This window comes from Oncorhynchus nerka, linkage group LG7, assembly GCF_034236695.1.
Source record: "Oncorhynchus nerka isolate Pitt River linkage group LG7, Oner_Uvic_2.0, whole genome shotgun sequence".
NCBI lineage: Eukaryota > Metazoa > Chordata > Actinopteri > Salmoniformes > Salmonidae > Oncorhynchus > Oncorhynchus nerka.
In genome coordinates, this window is record NC_088402.1 from 21,548,054 (window position 1) to 21,570,105 (window position 22,052).

Sequence of the window (22,052 nt, forward strand, 5' to 3'; positions counted from 1 at the left end):
TAATTAAATGTTTGCATCTGAGCTCTTAGAGTGTGCGGCTCTCTTTTATTTTCAAACCATATGAGATGCAGCCTAACACCTTCTCTCATAAATGTTTCCTCTGCATTAATGAATGTAATATTCTTGTTAAGACCCTGTTTATATAAGCCCTTACAGAAGGTCAATGTTACACGGGTCTTTTTCTTTCCAGCACAATGCAATCCTAAGGTTTGAACAACCCCACGTCCCAAACATCTGACGCTTACCGTCTAAAAGCTAAAACCATTTCCCCTCCCTCATTTCTCCAATAACAATGACCCTTTCACATGATCAATATCAGCTCCATACATGCCACTGTCCGGTTCTTCAGAGACCAAGCTGGCTGCATGAAATGATTTTCAATGCCGCTAGATGCTAAATTCCTTAAAATACAGTGACAGGACAAACAATGTCCTTCATTACTACGACTTTATCCATAAGCAGTTAAGGAGTGCTTTAATAGAACTGAACATACACTCTCTATAGTCTGATGCACTATAAGACCGTAATGGAGGATTCACTCAGAACACCATTTGTAGACAAATTCGATTTTAATGCAGATTTTCAATCCTGAGGGGAACTGAACGCAGGTGTGCTGTGCCAATAGCCGACATTATATGAACAAATGGATAAAGGATGGAAATGAGCGAGGGTGGAGGGACGTTTTATTAAATTAGTATAAACTAATTGTCTATTGTTCCCTGTTTTCGTCTGTTTTTGGACTGGGTAAAGGATGGGGCATGAGGACATCCATGTCATGAATATTAGCAGCTATTTCCTTTATTTCCTATTTCCTTTCTGCCTCAATGTTTTTGTCTTCTTTTAATGAAGGATTGGGTACATCTAGACAGCGATATCACTGACTGCTGTGTCCTTCTCAAGCAGTTCCGTCTTTTCCTATTGAGAGGACCATCACGCACGTTGGCCTGGCGGGTAGGATCGAATCCCCGAGCTGACAAGGTAAAAACCTGTTGCTCTGCCTCTGAGAAAGGCAGTTAACCCACTGTTCACCGGGAGCCGATGACGTTGATTAAGGCAGCCCCCCGCACCTCTCTGATTCAGAGGGGTTGGGTAAATGCGGAAGACACGACAGTATTTATTTAACCTTTATTGAACTAGGCAAGTCAGTTAAGAACAAATTCTTATTTACAATGCCGGCCTACCCCGGACGACGCTGGGCCAATTGTGAGCCGCCCTCTGGGACTCCCAATCACGGCTGGTTGTGATACAGCCTGGAATCGAACCAGGGTCTGTAGTGATGCCTCTAGCACTGGGATGAAGTGCCTTAGACCGATGCGCCACTCGGGATGTATTCAGTTGTACAATTGACGAGGTATCCCCCTTTCCCATCCTCACACACACACACACACACACACACACACACACACAGTAGACTCACAGGATGGGGCGGGACTGGAAGTCTTCTTGGTTCATCCTCTCAGACTGGCGTATCTTCAGGATCTCAGTGTAACTCAGGTTCTGCAGGCGACTCTTCAACTGGTCCAGGGAATTAGGCTTCTGTATCAGCGCTCGCATGATCTGATCCCTCACCACCTGCATCACCTAAGAGGAAAAGAAAGAGGGGGATTTAGAGGAGTGGAGAGGTGGAAAGACCTTGGATGTCTGGATAGGAGGTAGAGAGAGAAGGAAATCTAGGTTACACATATGGGGCTGGCTTCCCACACACAGATTTATTTTAGACCTGGTTTAGAAAGCATTCTCAATGGAGATTCTTAATTAAAATAGATTTTTTGGACTAGGATGAATCTCTGTTTAGGAAACAGTGTCGTCCCATGATGTGATGGAAAGATGCCATTTTATGAAGGCACTTTGGATGGAATATTTGTATTTGTATTACTTGCACACAAGTAGATGTCTCAGTGGACATTTTCAGATCACTTTTTGGAGCTCTCAGGCAAACATCCCACCTCAAAACGTATCTGCTCTACAGGATGTTTGCAGAGCTCAGGAGAATAGCAGGAGCGGAGCGGGAGAGACACGATGTGAGAAGGGGAGGAAGTGAACGCCTGCGGCAGAAAGCCAGACGAACAAGCAAATGATCAGCATATCAAAGAACCTGTCAGTCTGGGACGACACGGGCTGCTGTCACGCTCCAAAGGCCTCGTCTTTGTCCCAAAAGGCACCATATTCCATATATAGTGCACTACTTTTGAACAGAGCCCAATGGGCCCTGGTCAAAAGTTAGTTCACTGCATAGGGAAGGCAGCCGCTGTTTGCTTTGACTGTAGGAGCAGTGCGATCAGCGCTCACACAATTAGAGCTCAAATCTTCGAGCGAGCCAGGTACACTAAACATGCACATTTATTAAAACAGGAATTTAACAGGAGACAATTCCATCATTGATATCTAGATGACCACAGATCACACCAATAACATGTTCTACTGAATGGAACATGTAACATGCTGTTATGACTGTAGAATAAACTCCTCTGTGACCCATGTCGCAGACATCGGCTTCCGGATGAGCTAAACGCCTCCTCCGCTTCGAAGGAAAAAGTGCTGCCAACACGGACCCCCTCAGCTCAATAGGACTGTTCTCATTCTCTGTGGCTGACGTGAGCACGTCATTTAAGCGTGTTAACCCTAATGAGGTTGCCGGCCCAGACGGAATCCAAGTCACGTCCTCAGAGCATGTGCAGACCAGCTGGCTGGAGTGTTTACGGACATATTCAATCTCCCCATATACCAGTCTGTTGTACCCACTTGCTTCAAGATGTCCACCATTGTTCCTGTACAAGAAAGCGAAGGTAACTGAACTAAATGACTATCGCCCCGTAGCACTCACTTCTGTCATCATGAAGTGCTTTGAGAGGCTAGTTAAGGACCATATAACCTCCACCTTACCCAACACCCTAGACCCACTACAATTCACATACCGCCCCAACAGATTCATGGACAACGCAATCTCCATTGCACTCCACACCGCCCTATCCAACCTGGACAAGAGAAATACCTTCGTAAGAATGCTGGTCGTCAGCTACAGCTCAGCATTTCGCTACACTCGCATTAACATCTGCTAACCATGTGTATGTGACAAATAAACAGTGTTTAACACCTACAGCTCAGCTAAATCCCTCCACAAGTCCTGGACTTCCTGATGGGATGACCCCAAATGGTGAAGGTAGGCAACACCACCTCCGCCACGCTGATCCTCAACACGGGGGCCCCACTGGGGTACGTGCTCAGCCCCCTCATGTACTCCCTGTTCACCCATGACTGTGAAGGAAAATAACCTCTTCCTCAACTAAACGAAGGAGCTGATCATGGACTACAGGAGCTAGTAGCGAGAGCATGCCCCCATCCACATAGACGGGGCCGCAGTGGAGAGTGTACAAAAGTCCTCGGCGTGCACATCACTGACGACCTGAAATGGCCCCTTCACACAGACAGTGTTCTGAAGAAGGCGCAACAACATCAGGAGGCTGAAGAAATTAGTATTGGCCCCTAAAACCCTCACAAACTTCTACAGATGCACTATTGGTACGGCAACTGCACCGCCCGCATCGTCAGGGATCTCCAGAGAGTGGTGAGGTCTACCCGACACATCATCGGGAGCACACTGCCTGCCCTTCAGGACAACTACAGCACCCGGTGTCACAGGAAGCCAAAAAAACCCATCAATAACCTCAGCCACGGCCACTTCACCCCACTAAAAAGAGGAGACAGTATAGGTGCATCAAAGCTGGGACTAAAAGACAGAAGCTGTTTATCAAACTCCAGGCCATCAGAATGTTAAATAGTCACCACTAGCCTGCCTCCACCGAGTACCCTGCCTGGTCACGGGTACTAGCTGGCTACCACCCTAAAGTCATTGGACACTGGTCACTTTAGTACTGTTTCCATACTGTTTCACCCACTTTACATGTACAGTTGGAAGTTAACCTACATTACCGACATTTAATCCTAGTAAAAATTCCCTGTCTTAGGTCAGTTAAGATCACCACTTTATTTTAAATTATTTATTTCAGGTTTTATTGCATCACATTCCCAGTGGGTCAGAAGTTTACATACACTCAATTAGTAGTTGGTAGCATTGCCTTTAAATTGTTTAACTTGGGTCAAATATTTCAAGTAGCCTTCCTCCTGACAGAGCTGGTGTAACTGAGTCAGGTTTGTAGGCCTCCTTGCTCGCACAGGATTTTTCAGTTCTGCCCACACATTTTCTATAAGATTGAGGTCTGTAATGGCTTTGTAATTGCCACTCCAATACCTTGACATTGTTGTCGTTAAGCCATTTTGCCACAACTTTGGAAGTATGCTTGGGGTCATTGTCCATTTGGAAGACCCATTTGCGACCAAGCTTTAATTTCCTGACTGATGTCTTGAGATGTTGCTTCAATATATCCACATAATTTTCCATCCTCATGAAGCTATCTATTTTGTGAAGTGCACCAGTCCCTATTGCAGCAAAGCACCCCCACAACATGATGCTGTCACCCCCGTGCTTCACGGTTGGGATGGTGTTCTTTGGCTTGCAAGCCTCCTCCTTTTTCCTCCAAACATAACAATGGTCATTATTGCCAAACAGTTCTATTTTTGTTTCATCAGACCAGAGGACATTTCTCCAAAAATTACAATCTTTGTCCCCATGTGCAGTTGCAAACCGTGGCTTTTTTATGGCGGTTTTGGTGCAGTTGCATCTTCCTTGCTGAGCGGCTTTTTAGGTTATGCCGATATAGGACTCGTTTTACTGTAGATATAGATACTTTTGTACCTGTTTCCTGCAGAATCTTCAGAAGGTCCTTTGCTGTTTTTCTGGGATTGATTTGCACTTTTCACACCAAAGTACGTTAATCTCTAGGAGACAGAACGCGTCTCCTTCCTGAGCGGTATGACAGCTGTGTGGTCTCATGGTGTTTATACTTGCTTACTATTGTTTGTACAGATGAACGTGGTACCTTCAGGCATTTGGAAATTGCTGGCTGATTTATTTGATTTTCCCATGATGTCAAACAAGAGGCACTGAGTTTGAAGGTAGGCCTTGAAATGCATCCACAGGTACACCTCCAACTGACTCAAATGATGTCAATTAGCCTATCAGAAGCTTCCATGACATCATTTTCTGGAATTTTCCAAGCTGTTTAAAAGGCACAGTCAACTTAGTGTATGTAAACTTCTGACCCACTGGAATTGTGATACAGTGAATTATAAGTGAAATAATCTGTCTGTAAACAATTGTTGGAAAAATGACTTGTGTCATGCACAAAGTAGATGTCCTAACCAACTTGCCAAAACTATAGTTTGTTGACAAGAAATTTGTGGAGTGGTTGAAAAACAAGTTTTAATGACTCCAACCTAAGTATGTAAACTTCTGACTTCAACTGTGTATACTGTATTTTAGTCATGGCTCATCCTATATAACTACTGCTGTACACACTTTTTCCATTCATATCGTGTCCATACTGTCTATACACACACACCATCATATATGAACTCAGCAAAAAAAAGAAACGTCCCTTATTCAGGACCCTATCTTTCAAAGATAATTCGTAAAAATCCAAATAACTTCACATCTCTCAATTTTAAAGGATTTAAACACTGTTTCCTATGCTTGTACAATGAACCATAAACAATTAATGATCATGCACCTGTGGAATGGCAGTTAAGACACTAACGGCTTACAGAAGGTAGGCAATTAAGGTCACAGTTGCATGCTGCAAAGAGGCATGAGGACTGCAGATGTGGCCAGGGCAATAACTTGCAATGTCCGTACTGTGAGACGCCTAAGTCAGCGCTACAGGGAGACAGGACGGACAGCTGATCGCCCTCGCAGTGGCAGACCACATGTAACAACACCTACACAGGATCGGTACATCCGAACAGCACACCTGCGGGACAGGTATAGGATGGCAACAACAACTGCCCGAGTTACACCAGGAACGCACAATCCCTCCATCAGTTCTCAGACTGTCCGCAAATAGGTTGAGAGAAGCTGGACTGAGGGCTTGCAGGTCTGTTGTAAGGCAGATCCTTACCAGACATCACCGGCAACAACATTGCCTATGGGCACAAACTCACCGTCGCTGGACCAGACAGGACTGGCAAAAAGTGCTCTTCACTGACCAGTCACGGATTCGCGTTTATCGTCAAAGGAATGAGCGTTACAGTCCCATTGAGCATGTCTGGGACCTGTTGGATCGGAGGGTGAGGGCTAGGGCAATTCCCCACAGAAATGCCCGGGAACTTGCAGGTGCCTTGGTGGAAGAGTGGGGTAACTTTTTCCACATTTATTTGTATTACAGCCTGAATTTAAAATGGATTAAAAGTGGGATTTTGTGTCACTGTCCTACACACAATAACCCATAATGTCAAAGTGGAATTTTATTTTTAGAACATTTTACAAATTCATAAAAAATGAAAACCTGGAACTCCCGAGTGGCGCAGTGTTCTAAGGCACTGCATCGCAGTGCACGCTGTGCCACTAGAGATTCTGGGTTCGAGTCCAGGCTCTGTCGCACAATTGGCCCAGCGTAGTCCGGCTAAGGGGAGGGTTTGGCCGCCAGGCATATCCTTGTCCCATCACACACTAACGACTCCTGTGGCAGGCCGGGCGCAGTGCACGCTGACACGGTCGCTAGGTGCACCGTGTTTCCTCCAACACATTGGTGCGGCTGGCTTCCAGGTTAAGCGGGCGTTGTGTCAAGAAGCAGTGCGGCTTTGCTGGGTTGTGTTTTGGAAGACGCACAGCTCTCGACCGTCGCCTGTCCGGAGTTGCAGCGATGAGACAAGACTGTAACTTCAAATTGAATAGCATGAAATTGGGGGAAAAAAGTGGTAAAAAAAAATAAAAAAAATAAATGAAAAGCTGAAATGTCTTGAGTCAATAATTATTCAACCCCTTTGTTATGGCCATCCTGTACAGAATAAAAATATTCCAAAACATGCATCCTGTTTGCAATAACGCACTAAAGTAAAAACTGCAAAAAAAATTGGGAAAAAAATTACCTTTATGTCCTGACCACAAAGCATTATGTTAGGGGCAAATCAAAAACAACACATCACTGAGTACCATATTTTCAAGCATGGTGGTGGCTGCAGCATGTTATGGGTATGCTTGTCATCGGCAAGGACTGTTTAAAGTAAAAATAAACGGAAAAGAACTAAGCAAACTAAGCAAAATCCTAGAGGAAAAAGTTGTTCAGTCTGCTTTTCAACAGACACTGGGAGACAAATGCAGCTTTCAGCAGGACAATAACCTAAAACACAAGACCAAATATACACTGGATTTGCTTACCAAGACAACATTTTATGTTTGAGTGGCCTAGTTGAAGTTTAGACTTATATCGTCTTGAAAATCTATGCCAAGACTTGAAAATGGCTGTCTAGCAATGATCAAGAACCAACCTGACAGAGCTTGAATTTGAAAATGAATAATGTGCAAATATTGTACAATCCAGGTGTGCAAAGCTCATAGAGATTTTAGATTATTCAAAGTAACCAACCTTTGCCTTGATGACAACTTTGCACACTCTTGGCATTCTCTCAACCAGCTTCACCTGGAATGCTTTTCCAACAGTCCTGAAGGAGTTCCCACATATGCTAAGCACTTGTTCGCTGTTTTTCCTTCACTCTGCGGTCCAACTCATCCCAAACCATCTCAGGTCGGGCAATTGCGGAGGCCAGGTCATCTGATGCAGCACTGATGTCTTCACGATTATTCTACAATGTAGAAAATAGTAAAAATAAAGAAAAAGCCTGGAATCAACCCTGGAATGTGTCCAAACATATTTATACAGTACCAGTCAAAAGTTTGGACACACCTACTCATTCCAGTGTTTTTCTTTATTTTACTATATTCTACATTGCGGAATAATAGTGAAGACATAAAAACTATGAAATAACAAATATGGAATCATGTAGTAACCAAAAAAGTGTTAAACCAATCAGAATATATTTTAGATTTTTCAAAGTTGCCACCCTTTGCCTTCATGACAGCTTTGCACACTCTTGGCATTTTCTCAACCAGCTTCATGAGATAGTCACCTGGAATGCATTTCAATTAACAGGTGTGCCTTGTTAAAAGTTGAATTTGTGGAATTTCTTTCCTTCTTAATGTGTTTGAGCAAATCAGTTGTGTTGTAACTAAGGTAGGGACTAAGTAGGGAAATAATAAATAAATAAATAAATAAAATAACACCTTCCCTACAGTCAAAAGTTGAGGATGTTCAGTGATGTTTTGGGGTTGCTTTCCCGTGTGCATGGCATCATGAAACCAGGAGAATACCAAGGCATTTTGAAGAGCAATGTTGGACCCAGTATCAGCAGGACAATGACCTCAAACACACTTCAAAAAGCGCCCAGGAATGGTTCAAGACAAAACACTGGACTGTTCTGACGTGGCCACCAATGAGTCCAGATCTAAATCCCATTGAAAACATGTGGAGAGATCTGAAAACAGCAGTTAGGAGAAGGCACCCTTCTAATCTGGGAGAACTGGAGCAGTTTGACCAAGAGGAGGGGCCAAACTGCCAGTACAGAGGTGCAGGAAGCTTTGCAGTTACTTTGACCAAAGGCTGTGCTACCAAATATTAAGTCTCGGATGACAATCATTTTGTCAATGCCATCTCTGTTTATTTTCTGAAACAAAAACAAAGGTTCTGTAATATTAACAGTGAAATAAAGAATTGTGGAGGCAAAATACTTTGGTCAATTTGTACTTATTTTTATGGGAAATTGTGAGTTACTTGAAAAAAGTACAAGGGTGTCAATATTTTTGGCCACGACTGTAAATATACTGAACAAACATATAAACGCAAAATGTAAAGTATTGGTCCCAAAAATATTGGCATTGCTTCATCAGCTGAAATAAAAATAACCCATCTCCAGGATTTCCATACGCACAAAAAGCTAATTTCTCAAAAAAATTGTTTACATCCATGTCAGTGAACATTTCTCCCTTTGCCAAGGCAATCCATCCACCTGACAGGTGTGGCATATCAAGAAGCTGATTAAACAGCGTAATCATTACACAGGTACACCTTGTGCTGGGGACAATAAAATACCACTCTAAAATGTGCAGTTTTGACACACAACACAATGCCACAGATTTCTCAAGTTCAGGGGGCCTGCAACTGGCATGTTAATTGCAGGAAGGTCCACCAGAGCTGTTGCCATGTCTCTACCAGAAGTCACCTCCAACGTTGTTTTAGAGAATTTGGCAGTATGTCCAACCGGCTTCACAACCGGAGACCGCGTGTAACCACGGCAGCCCAGGACCTCCACATCCGGCTTCATTACCTGCGGGATTGTCTGAGACCAGCCACTCGGATGCTGATAAAACTGGGTTTGCACAAACTGTCAGAAACCGTCTTAGGGAAACGCATCTGCGTGCTCGTTGTCCTCACCAGGGTTTTGACCTGACTGCAGTTCGGCGTCGTAACCGACTTCAGTGGGCAAATGTCTCAAGACTTAAAAATCCTTCTTTAACCTGTCTCCTCCCCTTCATCTACACTGATTGAAGTGGATTTAATAAGTGACATCAATAAGGGATCATAGCTTTCACCTCAATTCACCTGATCAGTCTATGTCAAGGAAAGAGAAGGTGTCCTTAATGTTTTGTGTAGTCAGTGTATATACAGTATATTTACATTCTGCACTCTGACATGGATTAATTTATTTATTTTGGGATTATGTGATTGCTAGGTATTATTACTACACTGGAGCTAGACACACAAACATTTCACTGCACCTTCAATAACATCTGCAGATCTGTGTAAGTCACAATAAACTTTGATTTCATTTTGGTGATTTATCACATTAGAAACATACTATAACTGTATAGATTGAAGTGATAGAGGGGACAAATATGTATATTTGGGTGGGTTCCTTCCTTAGTGAATGAAGAGGGTGTTGTAGGTGCTCTCTCTAACAGGCTGATGGTTAATTGAGCTACCCTCTAAATCTCTCTTTAACAGGCTGATAGTTAAATATGTTACCCTCTCTTCCTCTCTCTCTCCTACTAACAGGCTAATGGTTCATTACTGTATGTTACCCTCTCATTCTCTCTCTCTAACAGGCTGATGGTTAATTCTGTTACCCTCTCTTCCTCTCTCTCTCCTACTAACAGGCTGATGGTTAATTATTGTATGTTACCCTCTCATTCTCTCTCTATAACAGGCAGATGGTTAATTATGTTACCCTCTCTTCCTCTCTCTCTCTTACTAACAGGCTGATGGTTAATTCTGTTACCCTCTCTTCCGCTCTCTCTCCTACTAACAGGCTGATGGTTAATTATTGTATGTTACCCTCTCATTCTCTCTCTATAACCAGTTGCTCCTACCCTCTACTTTTTTGAACATTTTGTTAAAAATCGCGCAACATTTCAGCGCCCTGCTACTCATGCCAGGAATATAGTACGTTCATATGGTTAGAATGTGTGGATAGGAAACCCTCGGACGTTTTTAAAACTGGTTAAATCACGACTGTGGCTATAACATAACGTGCGTTACATCGGAAAGCGCAGGAAAACCTGATCACAGAAAATGGAAATAAATATCCTTGCGCCACTTCCAGCAATTGTTAACAGTGAGCCGAATTAGATAAGACCGAGCATTCAACTCCCACAGCATCCCCATGTTGTCTAGAGTCTTGTGAATTGAATCATCTTTGATTCTTGGTTGAACCGAAACAGGGGCACCACTTACCTCCAGTCTCCGCCCAGATCATTCTGGAAGAGCTCTCTCGTGAATTTTTTTCCAAGACGACAGCTAATGATTTTTACATCGCCTACGGATGATTTTTATCGCTTATTAACGTTTACTAATACCTAAAGTAGCATTACAAACGTATTTCGAAGTGTTTTGTGAAAGTTTATCGTCTACTTTTTGAATTTTAAAAAATGACGTTACGTTGTGAAATCGCTGTTTTTTTCGTTTATCACACAGTCTACATATAACGATATCTTGGCTTTATATGGCCCGATTTAATCGAAATAAAGACCCAATAGTGTTTATGGGACATCTAGGAGTGCCAACAAAGAAGATGGTGAAAGGTAATGACTGTTTTCTATTTTATTGTGCGGTTTGTGTAACGCCGAAATGCTAATTATTTTGTTTACGTCCCCTGCTGTGCTTTTGTGTTGTAGTGTATTGGTGCATGCTATCAGATAATAGCTTCTCATGCTGTCGCCGAAAAGCATTTTAAAAATCTGACTTGTTGCCTGGATTCACAACGAGTGTAGCTTTAATTTGATACCCTGCATGTGTATTTTAATGAACTTTTGAGTTTTAACTAATACTATTAGCATTTAGCGTAGTGCATTTGCATTTCCAGAGCTCTAGTTGGGACGCAAGCGTCCCAAGTAGAAGCAAGAGGATAACAGGCAGATGGTTAATTATGTTACCCTCTATTCCTCTCTCTCTCTTACTAACAGGCTGATGGTTAATTATGTTACCCTCTCTTCCTCTCTCTCTCTTACTAACAGGCTGATGGTTAATTATGTTACCCTCTCTTCCTATCTCTCTCTCTCTCCTACTAACAGGCTGATGGTTAATTATGTTACCCTCTCTTCCTCTCTCTCTCTTACTAACAGGCTGATGGTTAATTATGTTACCCTCTCTTCCTCTCTCTCTCCTACTAACAGGCTGATGGTTAATTATGTTACCCTCTCTTCCTCTCTCTTCTTACTAACAGGCTGATGGTTAATTATGTTACCCTCTCTTCCTCTCTCTCTCTTACTAACAGGCTGATGGTTAATTATGTTACCCTCTCTTCCTCTCTCTCTCCTACTAACAGGCTGATGGTTAATTATGTTACCCTCTCTTCCTCTCTCTCTCTTACTAACAGGCTGATGGTTAATTATGTTACCCTTTCTTCCTCTCTCTCTCTTACTAATAGGGTGATGGTTAATTATGTTACCCTCTCTTCCTCTCTCTCTCCTACTAACAGGCTGATGGTTAATTATGTTACCCTCTCTTCCTCTCTCTCTCCTACTAACAGGCTGATGGTTAATTATGTTACCCTCTCTTCCTCTCTCTCTCTTACTAACAGGCTGATGGTTAATTATGTTACCCTTTCTTCCTCTCTCTCTCTTACTAATAGGCTGATGGTTATTTATGTTACCCTCTCTTCCTCTCTCTCTCCTACTAACAGGCTGATGGTTAATTATGTTACCCTCTCTTCCTCTCTCTCTCTTACTAACAGGCTGATGGTTAATTATGTTACCCTCTCTTCCTCTCTCTCTCTTACTAACAGGCTGATGGTTAATTATGTTACCCTCTCTTCCTCTCTCTCTCTCTTACTAACAGGCTGATGGTTAATTATGTTACCCTCTCTTCCTCTCTCTCTCTTACTAACAGGCTGATGGTTAATTATGTTACCCTCTCTTCCTCTCTCTCTCCTACTAACAGGCTGATGGTTAATTATGTTACCCTCTCTTCCTAACAAGCTGATGGTTAATTATGTTACCCTCTCTTCCTCTCTCTCTCTTACTAACAGGCTGATGGTTAATTATGTTACCCTCTCTTCCTCTCTCTCTCCTACTAACAGGCTGATGGTTAATTATGTTACCCTCTCTTCCTCTCTCTCTCTTACTAACAGGCTGATGGTTAATTATGTTACCCTTTCTTCCTCTCTCTCTCTTACTAACAGGCTGATGGTTAATTATGTTACCCTCTCTTCCTCTCTCTCTCCTACTAACAGGCTGATGGTTAATTATGTTACCCTCTCTTCCTCTCTCTCTCTTACTAACAGGCTGATGGTTAATTATGTTACCCTCTCTTCCTCTCTCTCTCTTACTAACAGGCTGATGGTTAATTATGTTACCCTCTCTTCCTCTCTCTCTCCTACTAACAGGCTGATGGTTAATTATGTTACCCTCTCTTCCTCTCTCTCTCTTACTAACAGGCTGATGGTTAATTATGTTACCCTCTCTTCCTCTCTCTCTCTTACTAACAGGCTGATGGTTAATTATGTTACCCTCTCTTCCTCTCTCTCTCCTACTAACAGGCTGATGGTTAATTATGTTACCCTCTCTTCCTCTCTCTCTCTTACTAACAGGCTGATGGTTCATTACTGTATGTTACCCTCTCATTCTCTCTCTATAACAGGCTGATGGTTAATTATGTTACCCTCTCTTCCTCTCTCTCTCTTACTAACAGGCTGATGGTTAATTATGTTACCCTCTCTTCCTCTCTCTCTCTTACTAACAGGCTGATGGTTAATTATGTTACCCTCTCTTCTCTCTCTCTCTCTTACTAACAGGCTGATGGTTAATTATGTTACCCTTCCTCTTCCTCTCTCTCTCTTACTAACAGGCTGATGGTCTCTCTTACTGCTGATGGTTACCTCTCTTCCTCTCTCTCTCTACTAACAGGCTGATGGTTAATTATGTTACCCTCTCTTCTCTCTCTCTCTTACTAACAGGCTGATGGTTAATTATGTTATGTTACCCTCTTCCTATCTCTCTCTCTTACTAACAGACTGATGGTTAATTATGTTACCCTCTCTTCCTCTCTCTCTCCTACTAACAGGCTGATGGTTAATTATGTTACCCTCTCTTCCTCTCTCTCTCTTACTAACAGGCTGATGGTTAATTATGTAACCCTCTCTTCCTCTCTCTCTCTTACTAACAGGCTGATGGTTAATTATGTTACCCTCTCTTCCTCTCTCTCTCCTACTAACAGGCTGATGGTTAATTATGTTACCCTCTCTTCCTCTCTCTCTCTTACTAACAGGCTGATGGTTAATTATGTTACCCTCTCTTCCTATCTCTCTCTCTTACTAACAGGCTGATGGTTAATTATGTTACTCTCTCTTCCTCTCTCTCTCTCTTACTAACAGGCTGATGGTTAATTATGTTACCCTCTCTTCCTCTCTCTCTCTTACTAACAGGCTGATGGTTAATTATGTTACCCTCTCTTCCTCTCTCTCTCTTACTAACAGGCTGATGGTTAATTATGTTACCCTCTCTTCCTCTCTCTCTCTTACTAACAGGCTGATGGTTATTTGTGTTACCCTCTCTTCCTCTCTCTCTCTTACTAACAGGCTGATGGTTAATTATGTTACCCTCTCTTCCTCTCTCTCTCTTACTAACAGGCTGATGGTTAATTATGTTACCCTCTCTTCCTCTCTCTCTCTTACTAACAGGCTGATGGTTAATTATGTTACTCTCTCTTCCTCTCTCTCTCTCTTACTAACAGGCTGATGGTTAATTATGTTACCCTCTCTTCCTCTCTCTCTCTTACTAACAGGCTGATGGTTAATTATGTTACCCTCTCTTCCTCTCTCTCTCTTACTAACAGGCTGATGGTTAATTATGTTACCCTCTCTTCCTCTCTCTCTCTCCTACTAACAAGCTGATGATTAATTACTGTATGTTACCCTCTCATTCTCTCTCTCTAACAGGCTGATGGTTAATTATGTAACCCTCTCTTCCTCTCTCTAACAGGCTGATGGTTAATTATGTTACCCTCTCTTCCTCTCTCTCTCTTACTAACAGGCTGGTGGTTAATTATGTTACCCTCTCTTCCTCTCCTAACAGAGTCTTAGCACCTCCTCCTGTTAACAGGATCATCAATAAAGTCCAAACAAGTCTTCCCACCACGTGTCAACACTGCAGTAATGAAGAATGATCCACACAAAGAGGGAGAAAAAGAGAGAGAAGAGAGAGCCAGGGGAAGGATTTACAGTGTGTGTCTGTGTGTGTGTGTGTGTGTGTGTGTGTGTGTGTGTGTCTGTCTGTCTGTCTGTCTGTCTGTCTGGGTGTGTGTGTCGGTGTGTGTGTGTTTTGTGCGTGAATAGAGGTGATTATAGTGCAGGATTCTGACCTGAAAAGCTTAGTGATATCTAGTCAGATGAAGACTGAGCCCTCGCCAGAGGCGGGAAATAAAACATGAAGGGAAGTGAAGAGAAGACAGCACAACAGGACCCCAAAACCTCCAAACAAAGGCTTTATCTGTTGTTTTTTGGATAATAGTCTCACAAAACTAACAGTAGCTCACAGAGTAAGGAGTGGAAACGGCCCTGCTTCAAATCCACAATTTGGGCATCCACGCTCGCTGTGAGTAAGTGCTACAAAGAGGAATTAAAGGAATTAACCCATTTATAATTCCAGATTCAATAAACCGGGTGGCATCACTGAACCCCCAACCAAAAAAATCAATTATTTTCCAGTTGATTACACTCTTTAATCCAGATTTATCTTCTGGGATGCAAAGATGTTCTGCCACGGTAATCACAGCACTGTGTAAAACTTGGCATAACAATGACCTTGGAAAACAAACAAAAGACAGGGTGGGGGGGGGAAATAGCCAGATAATAACTGCGCTGTCATGTTTTCAGAGAGAGTAGGACTGGGTAGTTATCTGGAGCAGTGAACGTCTCAACTGTTACTGTAGCACTGTAGCAGCATTACGTAGCTTTTTGCCGTTTTCATGCTTTATATATTCCATTTAGCACAAACGTTTATCCAAAGCGACTTAGTCATGCGTGCATACACTTTACGTATGGCTGGCCCGGGGAATTGAACCCAAAACCCAAGCTTTACCAACAGAGCCATTGAGAGCTACACAGCCAGTATGTTTGGCTATACTTTTCCCTACCCCCTTCTATTTAGTAGACACCATCCATCCGGGTCATGTTCATTTGGGCATAAAAAAAAAGAAAAGGAAAGTACAACCTGAACTTGTCCAATAAGAACACAGATTTTCATAATTTGCTGCAAAGCGTTTTATTACAGTGTCCCTGAACTCTTCCCACATCAAGCTCTGTAATTTATGTTGTTCGTCTCGCCGTACATATTATTGTTCATCCTTGTTCTCCTCAGAGGCCAGATGACCCCCATAAAGCAGAGGGGATTAGAGTGTGTCTGGGGGCTGGGGGATGACACAGCCTCCCTGGCTCTCCCCGGGGACACTCAGAAGCCTGTCACTAATCATGGTGAATGACCCTTTCCCTTCTTACTTAACACCCCACCCACCAACCAGTCTACAGGGGGAGAGAGACAGCCAAAGAGATGACATCCTTCCCTAAGGCCTTATTTCATATCCTAGTGGAAGTATTAAACCCCTCTCCTCTACCTTTCAGCCTTCAGGGGAAAGAAACCTGGGATAAAACTTAAATGACTGTTGAAACCCATTCTCTCTCCTCTCTCTCTGGTATCCCATGTATGATAGGAGGATACATATGAGACACCAATGTCTCCTGTTTGTTTCCTGAAGAGAATATTTATGTCCAGGAGGAAGGGGGAGAGACCACCGTCATAAGGACAAATTTACACCTCTCCGTGAGGGCTTTGCCATCTCAGCATTTCCCTCAGGTCTGGGTCTAAGTTGATTGGCCTCCTCCAAGACAGGCAGGCAGGCAGGCAGAGGGAGGGCTGCATAATGATATATAGGTTTGAATATTCATCCCATTTAATACGAAGCACCTTGACAGAGGTGAACCTGACAGAGTTCAGGGTCCTGTTCATTAGACACAAATTAAAGAAGACTTACTGAATCAGGGAGGAACTACCTGGTCTTGTCCAATCAGAAAGGGTCTGTTTTGTTTTCTGTTGCAAACGTTTTGAAACATTTCTGCCCTAATGAACACAACCCATTTATGAAGATTGCACATTATCATTCCCATTCAGACTTAATCCCTCTCTTTCGGCAAAAATTACAACAAAAGAGAGAGAGAAAACAAGTCTTTGCTTTGTAATCTTAGAGTTCAGAAAATGATCAGAAATGAATTTGCATTAAATCAACCACATAACCAACGACTTATCAATCCTGATGAATAGTTGTGTCACTGGCATATGTCTTGCTTAGTTCATTCCCTGTACATTGTTCCTCATCCAACCTCACTGTTCTAACAAGATGGAGTACTGGGCCTGTATTCATAAAGTGCTGCAGAGTAGGATCTAGGATCAGGTCTGTCCTGTCTATGTAATCATATTCATTATAATCTAAAAGGCAAAACTGATCCAAGATCAGCACTTCTACTCTGAAATTCTATACGAATATGGGCCTTTATGGCACTTCTGGTTCTTTCAGTGTAAAGGCATAGGAATCATGCTCAGTGCAGCAGCCTCTCTCTCTCTCTTTCCTCCCCCCAGAGACCTGTTAGTTGTTCCTAGCAGAGAGACTCTCTATCTGCCACACCATGTCAATGCATCACGGTGTGTGTGTCTCTCCAGAGAGATCCTTCCTTACGCTTCAACGAGGTTCTGTTTACTGCTGCTGTTGCTGCTGCATGATGTTGGCATTTTGAGAGGGAGGCATCATGGAAACAATGGTTTTATGTGCTTTACTGTTTCATACACACACACAGATAGACACAGACCCACACAACAGCTTAACACACAGGCTTGACAAAAAGCACGAGCTAACGTGATGGTACAATGCATCAGACTGTTGTTTATACAACGTGTCAGAGTTTTCATTACATTTGTCCTAGACTCCCAAAATAAAATAAACCATTGAATATTCACATAACTATAGTACATTCATTAATTAGTGATTTTCTGCTGTACAGTAATAGTACAAATGACACAAATGTGTTAGAGGTAAATGAAGGTACAGCAGTAGGGTGATAATGGCAGCTTTTTGCTGTTCTCCAAATAACATTTTAGAGTTTTTAAATTGTATGGAAATGCAGTAAATGAGCTTCGACTTTCTAATCACACAGCTGCTGTAGCTTCACTCACCTCAAACCCTGTCATTTGGCCTTACCCTAAGTTCAGCTGAAATGACGCCTCTGTTTGGGACACATCCTTTGTTAGGCAGATGAGGTGAACTCAGGAGAAACATCATGACCTGAGACGTGACTGGTGTTCTGTAACCAGCAGATTCTGTCAGTGTCAGGCAGCATAACCACACACACACACACACACACACACACACACACACACACACACACACACACACACACACACACACACACACACACACACACACACACACACACACACACACACACACACACACACACACACACAATCTGGAAGACACAGCTGATGCTACACACACAACAAAGAAACACACACCTATACAAGGTAAAGGTGGTCTCTCTCTCTCTCTCTCACCCACAGATTCACCTCTTCAAGGAGAAGAAAATATCAATCTTCTTTACCACAACTTTTAGGACCCTTTGTTACAAAGCATCTGGGCTCATGGGTGTAACACTGCAGTCCTAGTCTGCATCACAAATGATGCACTACTGTTGACAAGGGCTCATATGGCTGTGGTCAAAAGTAGTGCACAGAATAGGGAATAGGGTGCCATTTTGGAACTAAACAAGAGCAGTGTCGGTTGCAGATATCTATGCACGCTAAGGGCAATTACTACACACACAACCAGTGTAGTTCTGCTCATTCATGACCACTGTGGTGATGTACAACTAACTCTATCCTTCCCATGTTAGACAACCCAGCCTTCTGATTCAATCTATATCAGCATCTTCATCCATCTAAATGTCCTCCTCTGTCTGTCATATTGCTATGTGCCACCAGACATCACATCCAAACCCTACCACAACATGACATCTAAATGTCTGTCTCCATCTCAGTTCAAATAGCTCGCTGCTGATTGCTGCTTGATTACCCCAGACGTTATTTGTGTGCACAGCATTGGCCTTCTCAGCGTGTGGCGAGGCTGCCTGCTCTGACAGATGAGAGATGCCCCCCTAAGGCCACAGTGTACAGCATAGCTCCCTCTCCCCTACCTCGTTCCCCTCCATCCTCCCCCGAAACCTTGTTAGGGTGGAAGGAGGCAGACAGGCAGAGAGATGGGACATCAATAGCTGGTCTGACATCGCTAAAGGAACGGAACAGGGGAGACATTGAGAGAGAGAGAGGTGTAGAGAGAGGTGTGGAGAGAGAGAGAGAGAGGTTTGAGAGAGAGAGAGAGAGAGAGAGAGAGAGGTGTGTAGAGAGAAGAGTATTGATATTTTAAAAAACAGGTGGAGATTGTGTATGTGGAGGAAAAAGGTGGAAAAACAGAGATGGAGAAATTGTAGGTGGGAGGGAGAGAAAACCTGCCTGGAATGGGAATGTGTGGTCTCTGTGCTGGAGGAGAGGAGACTGACTGAAGGTCTATGGGGAGGTGGTGGGCTATGCTTTGCCTCTCACTGCTCTAGCTGCCTCTCAGAGCTAGATCCAGATTATTAGGTACACCACCCCATTCACGAAAATGGTTCACTCCTACAGACAGTGATTCACGAGGCAGTGGCTTGCTATATAAAGCAGGCCGACAGGCATCGAGGCATTCAGTTACTGTTCGATTGAATGTTAGAATGGGCAAAACTAGTGACCTAAGCGACTTTGAGCGTAGTATGATTGTCGGTGTCAGGTGCACCTGTTCCAGTATCTCAGAACATCCAGCATCCAGGGCTTTTCACGCACAACAGTGTCTAGGTTTTACTGAGAATGGTGCGACAAACAAAAATCCACTCAGCGGCATTCCTGTGGGCAAAAACAGCTTATTGATGAGAGGCTGAAGAAGAATGGCAAGAATTGTGCAAGCTAACGGACGGGCCACAAACAGGCTATTGCAGCAGACGACCACACCGGGTTCCACTCCTATCAGCTAAAAACAAGAAGAAGCGGCTCCAGTGGGCACGCGATCACCAACACTGGACAATTGAGGAGTGGAAAACAATCGCCTGGTCCAACAAAATCCCGGTTCCGGTTGCGTCGTGCTGATGGCAGAGTCAGGATATGACGTAAGCAGCATGAGTCTATTGCCCCATTCTGTCTGATGTCAACAGTACAGGCTGGTGGTAGTGTTGTAATGGTGTGGGGCTTGTTTTCCTGGCACATGTTAAGTCCCTTGATACTAATTGAGCAATGTTTCCATACCCCCAAAACTTCAGACTGTTCTGGAGGCAAAGGGGTGTCCAGCCCGGTACTAGATGGGTGTACCTAATAAACCACCACTACACATCTCTGAGACATCCTCTAGCCTAAGCTAAACTACCTCCCTCTGTTGGGGATATGGAGCCTAATTCAACATCAGCTAAACTACCTCCCCCTGTTGGGGAAATGAAGCCCAATTCAACATCAGCTAAACTACCTCCCTCTGTTGGGGAAATGAAGCCCAATTCAACATCAGCTAAACTACCTCCCTCTGTTGGGGAAATGAAGCCCAATTCAACATCAGCTAAACTACCTCCCTCAGTTGGGGAAATGAAGCCCAATTCAACATTAGGCTACACATGACAATGCAATATGTATAAAAAAAAGTTGCTGAACCCGGACATTGTTAGCCAGGCTTAGGTACTAAATGTCATTGGAATCTACTCAGGCCACATCATAACATGCTTGAACAGCAGCAGGGAGTCAATAGGTCGAGGAGGAGGCTTGCCTGCAGCCCAGCACCAGTAATAATCGAGGCCTGTGAGGATTTCTACTTGGATAATCCAACAATCCAAATGTGAATGGAGTCTTCTAGATCAGTGGTTCCCAAATGTTTTATAGTCCTGTACACTTTCAAACATTCAACCTCCAGCTGTGTACCTCTAGCACTATGGTCAGCGCACTCTCAAATGTTTTTGCCATTATTGTAAGCCTGCCACACTATACAATACATTTATTAAACATAAGAATGAGTGTGACTTTTTGTCACAACCCGGCTCGTGGGAAGTGACAACAAGCTCTTATAGGACCAGGGCACAAATAATAATATAATAATAATCAATCATTTTGCTCTTTATTTAGCCATCTTACATATAAAACTGTATTGCCAGCAGCATACCACCCTGCATACCACTGCTGGCTTGCTTCTGAAGCTAAGCAGGGTTGGTACTGGTCAGTTCCTGGATGGGAGACCAGATGCTGCTGGAAGTGGTGTTGGAGGGCCAGTAGGAGGCACTCTTTCCTCTGGTCTAAAAAAATATCCCAATGGCCCAGGGCAGTGATTGGGAACACTACCCTGTGTAGGGTGCCATATTTCGGATAGGACGTTAAACGGGTGTCCTGACTCTCTGAGGTCATTAAAGATCCCATGGCACTTATCGTAAGAGTAGGGGTGTTAACCCCGGTGTCCTGGCTAAATTCCCATTCTGGCCCTCAAACCATCACGGTCATCTAATAATCCCCAGTTTACAATTGGCTCATTCATCCCCCTCCTCTGTAACTGTTCTCGGTCAACTTACCTGGTAAAATAACGAATAAATAAATTTGCTCATTGAAAATTGTGAATAACTCACCACAAGTAAATGAAAAGGGTGTGCTTGAAAGGATGCACATAACTCTGCAATGTTGTATTGGAGAGAGTATCAGTCTTAAATCATTTCCCACACAGTCTGTGCCTGTAATTAGTTTTCATGCTAGTGAGGGCCGAGAATAAACTGTCACATACGTCGGAAGTTTACATACACTTAGGTTGGAGTCATTAAAACTAGTTTTTCAACCACTCCACAAATGTCTTGTTCACAAACTATAGTTTTGACAAGTTGGTTAGGACATCTACATTGTGCATGACACAAGTAATTTATCCAACAATTGTTTACAGACAGATTATTTAACTTATCATTCAATGTATCACAATTCCAGTGGGTCAGAAGTGACATACACTAAGTTGACTGTGCCTTTAAAAAGCTTGAAAAATTCCAGAAAATGATGTCATGGCTTTAGAAGCTTCTGATAGGATAATTGACATAATTTGAGTCAATTAGAGGTGTACTTGTGGATGTAAGGCCCACCTTCAAACTCAGTGCCTCTTGCTTGACATCATGGAAAAATCAAAAGAAATCAGCCAAGACCTCAGAAAAAAATGGTAGACCTCCACAAGTCTGGTTCATCCTTGGGAGCAATTTCCAAAGGCCTGAAGGTGCCACGTTCATCTGTACAAACAATAGAATGCAAGTATAAACACCGTGGAACCACGTAGCCGTCATACTGCTCAGGAAGGAGACGCGTTCTGTCTCCTAGAGATGAACCTACGTTGATGCGAAAAGTGCAAATCAATCCCAGAACAACAGCAAATGACCTTGTGAAGATGCTGGAGGAAACAGGTACAAAAGTATATATATCCACAGTAAAACAAGTCCTATATCAACATAACCTGAAAGGCCACTCAGCAAGGAAGAAGCCA

The 22,052-nt window shown here is 43.2% G+C and overlaps 1 protein-coding gene across 3 annotated transcripts in view; it reads right to left on the bottom strand.

Annotated features, from left to right (window-relative positions):
• LOC115131252 (engulfment and cell motility protein 1-like) overlaps positions 1–22,052 on the bottom strand; it is a 231,846-nt gene that overhangs the window by 24,321 nt on the left and 185,473 nt on the right. For all 3 annotated transcript variants that reach the window (XM_065020322.1, XM_065020323.1, XM_065020321.1), the window contains one exon: positions 1,418–1,581. In XM_065020322.1, the coding sequence (XP_064876394.1) occupies positions 1,418–1,581 (164 nt within the window). The remainder of the gene's footprint in view (positions 1–1,417; positions 1,582–22,052) is intronic.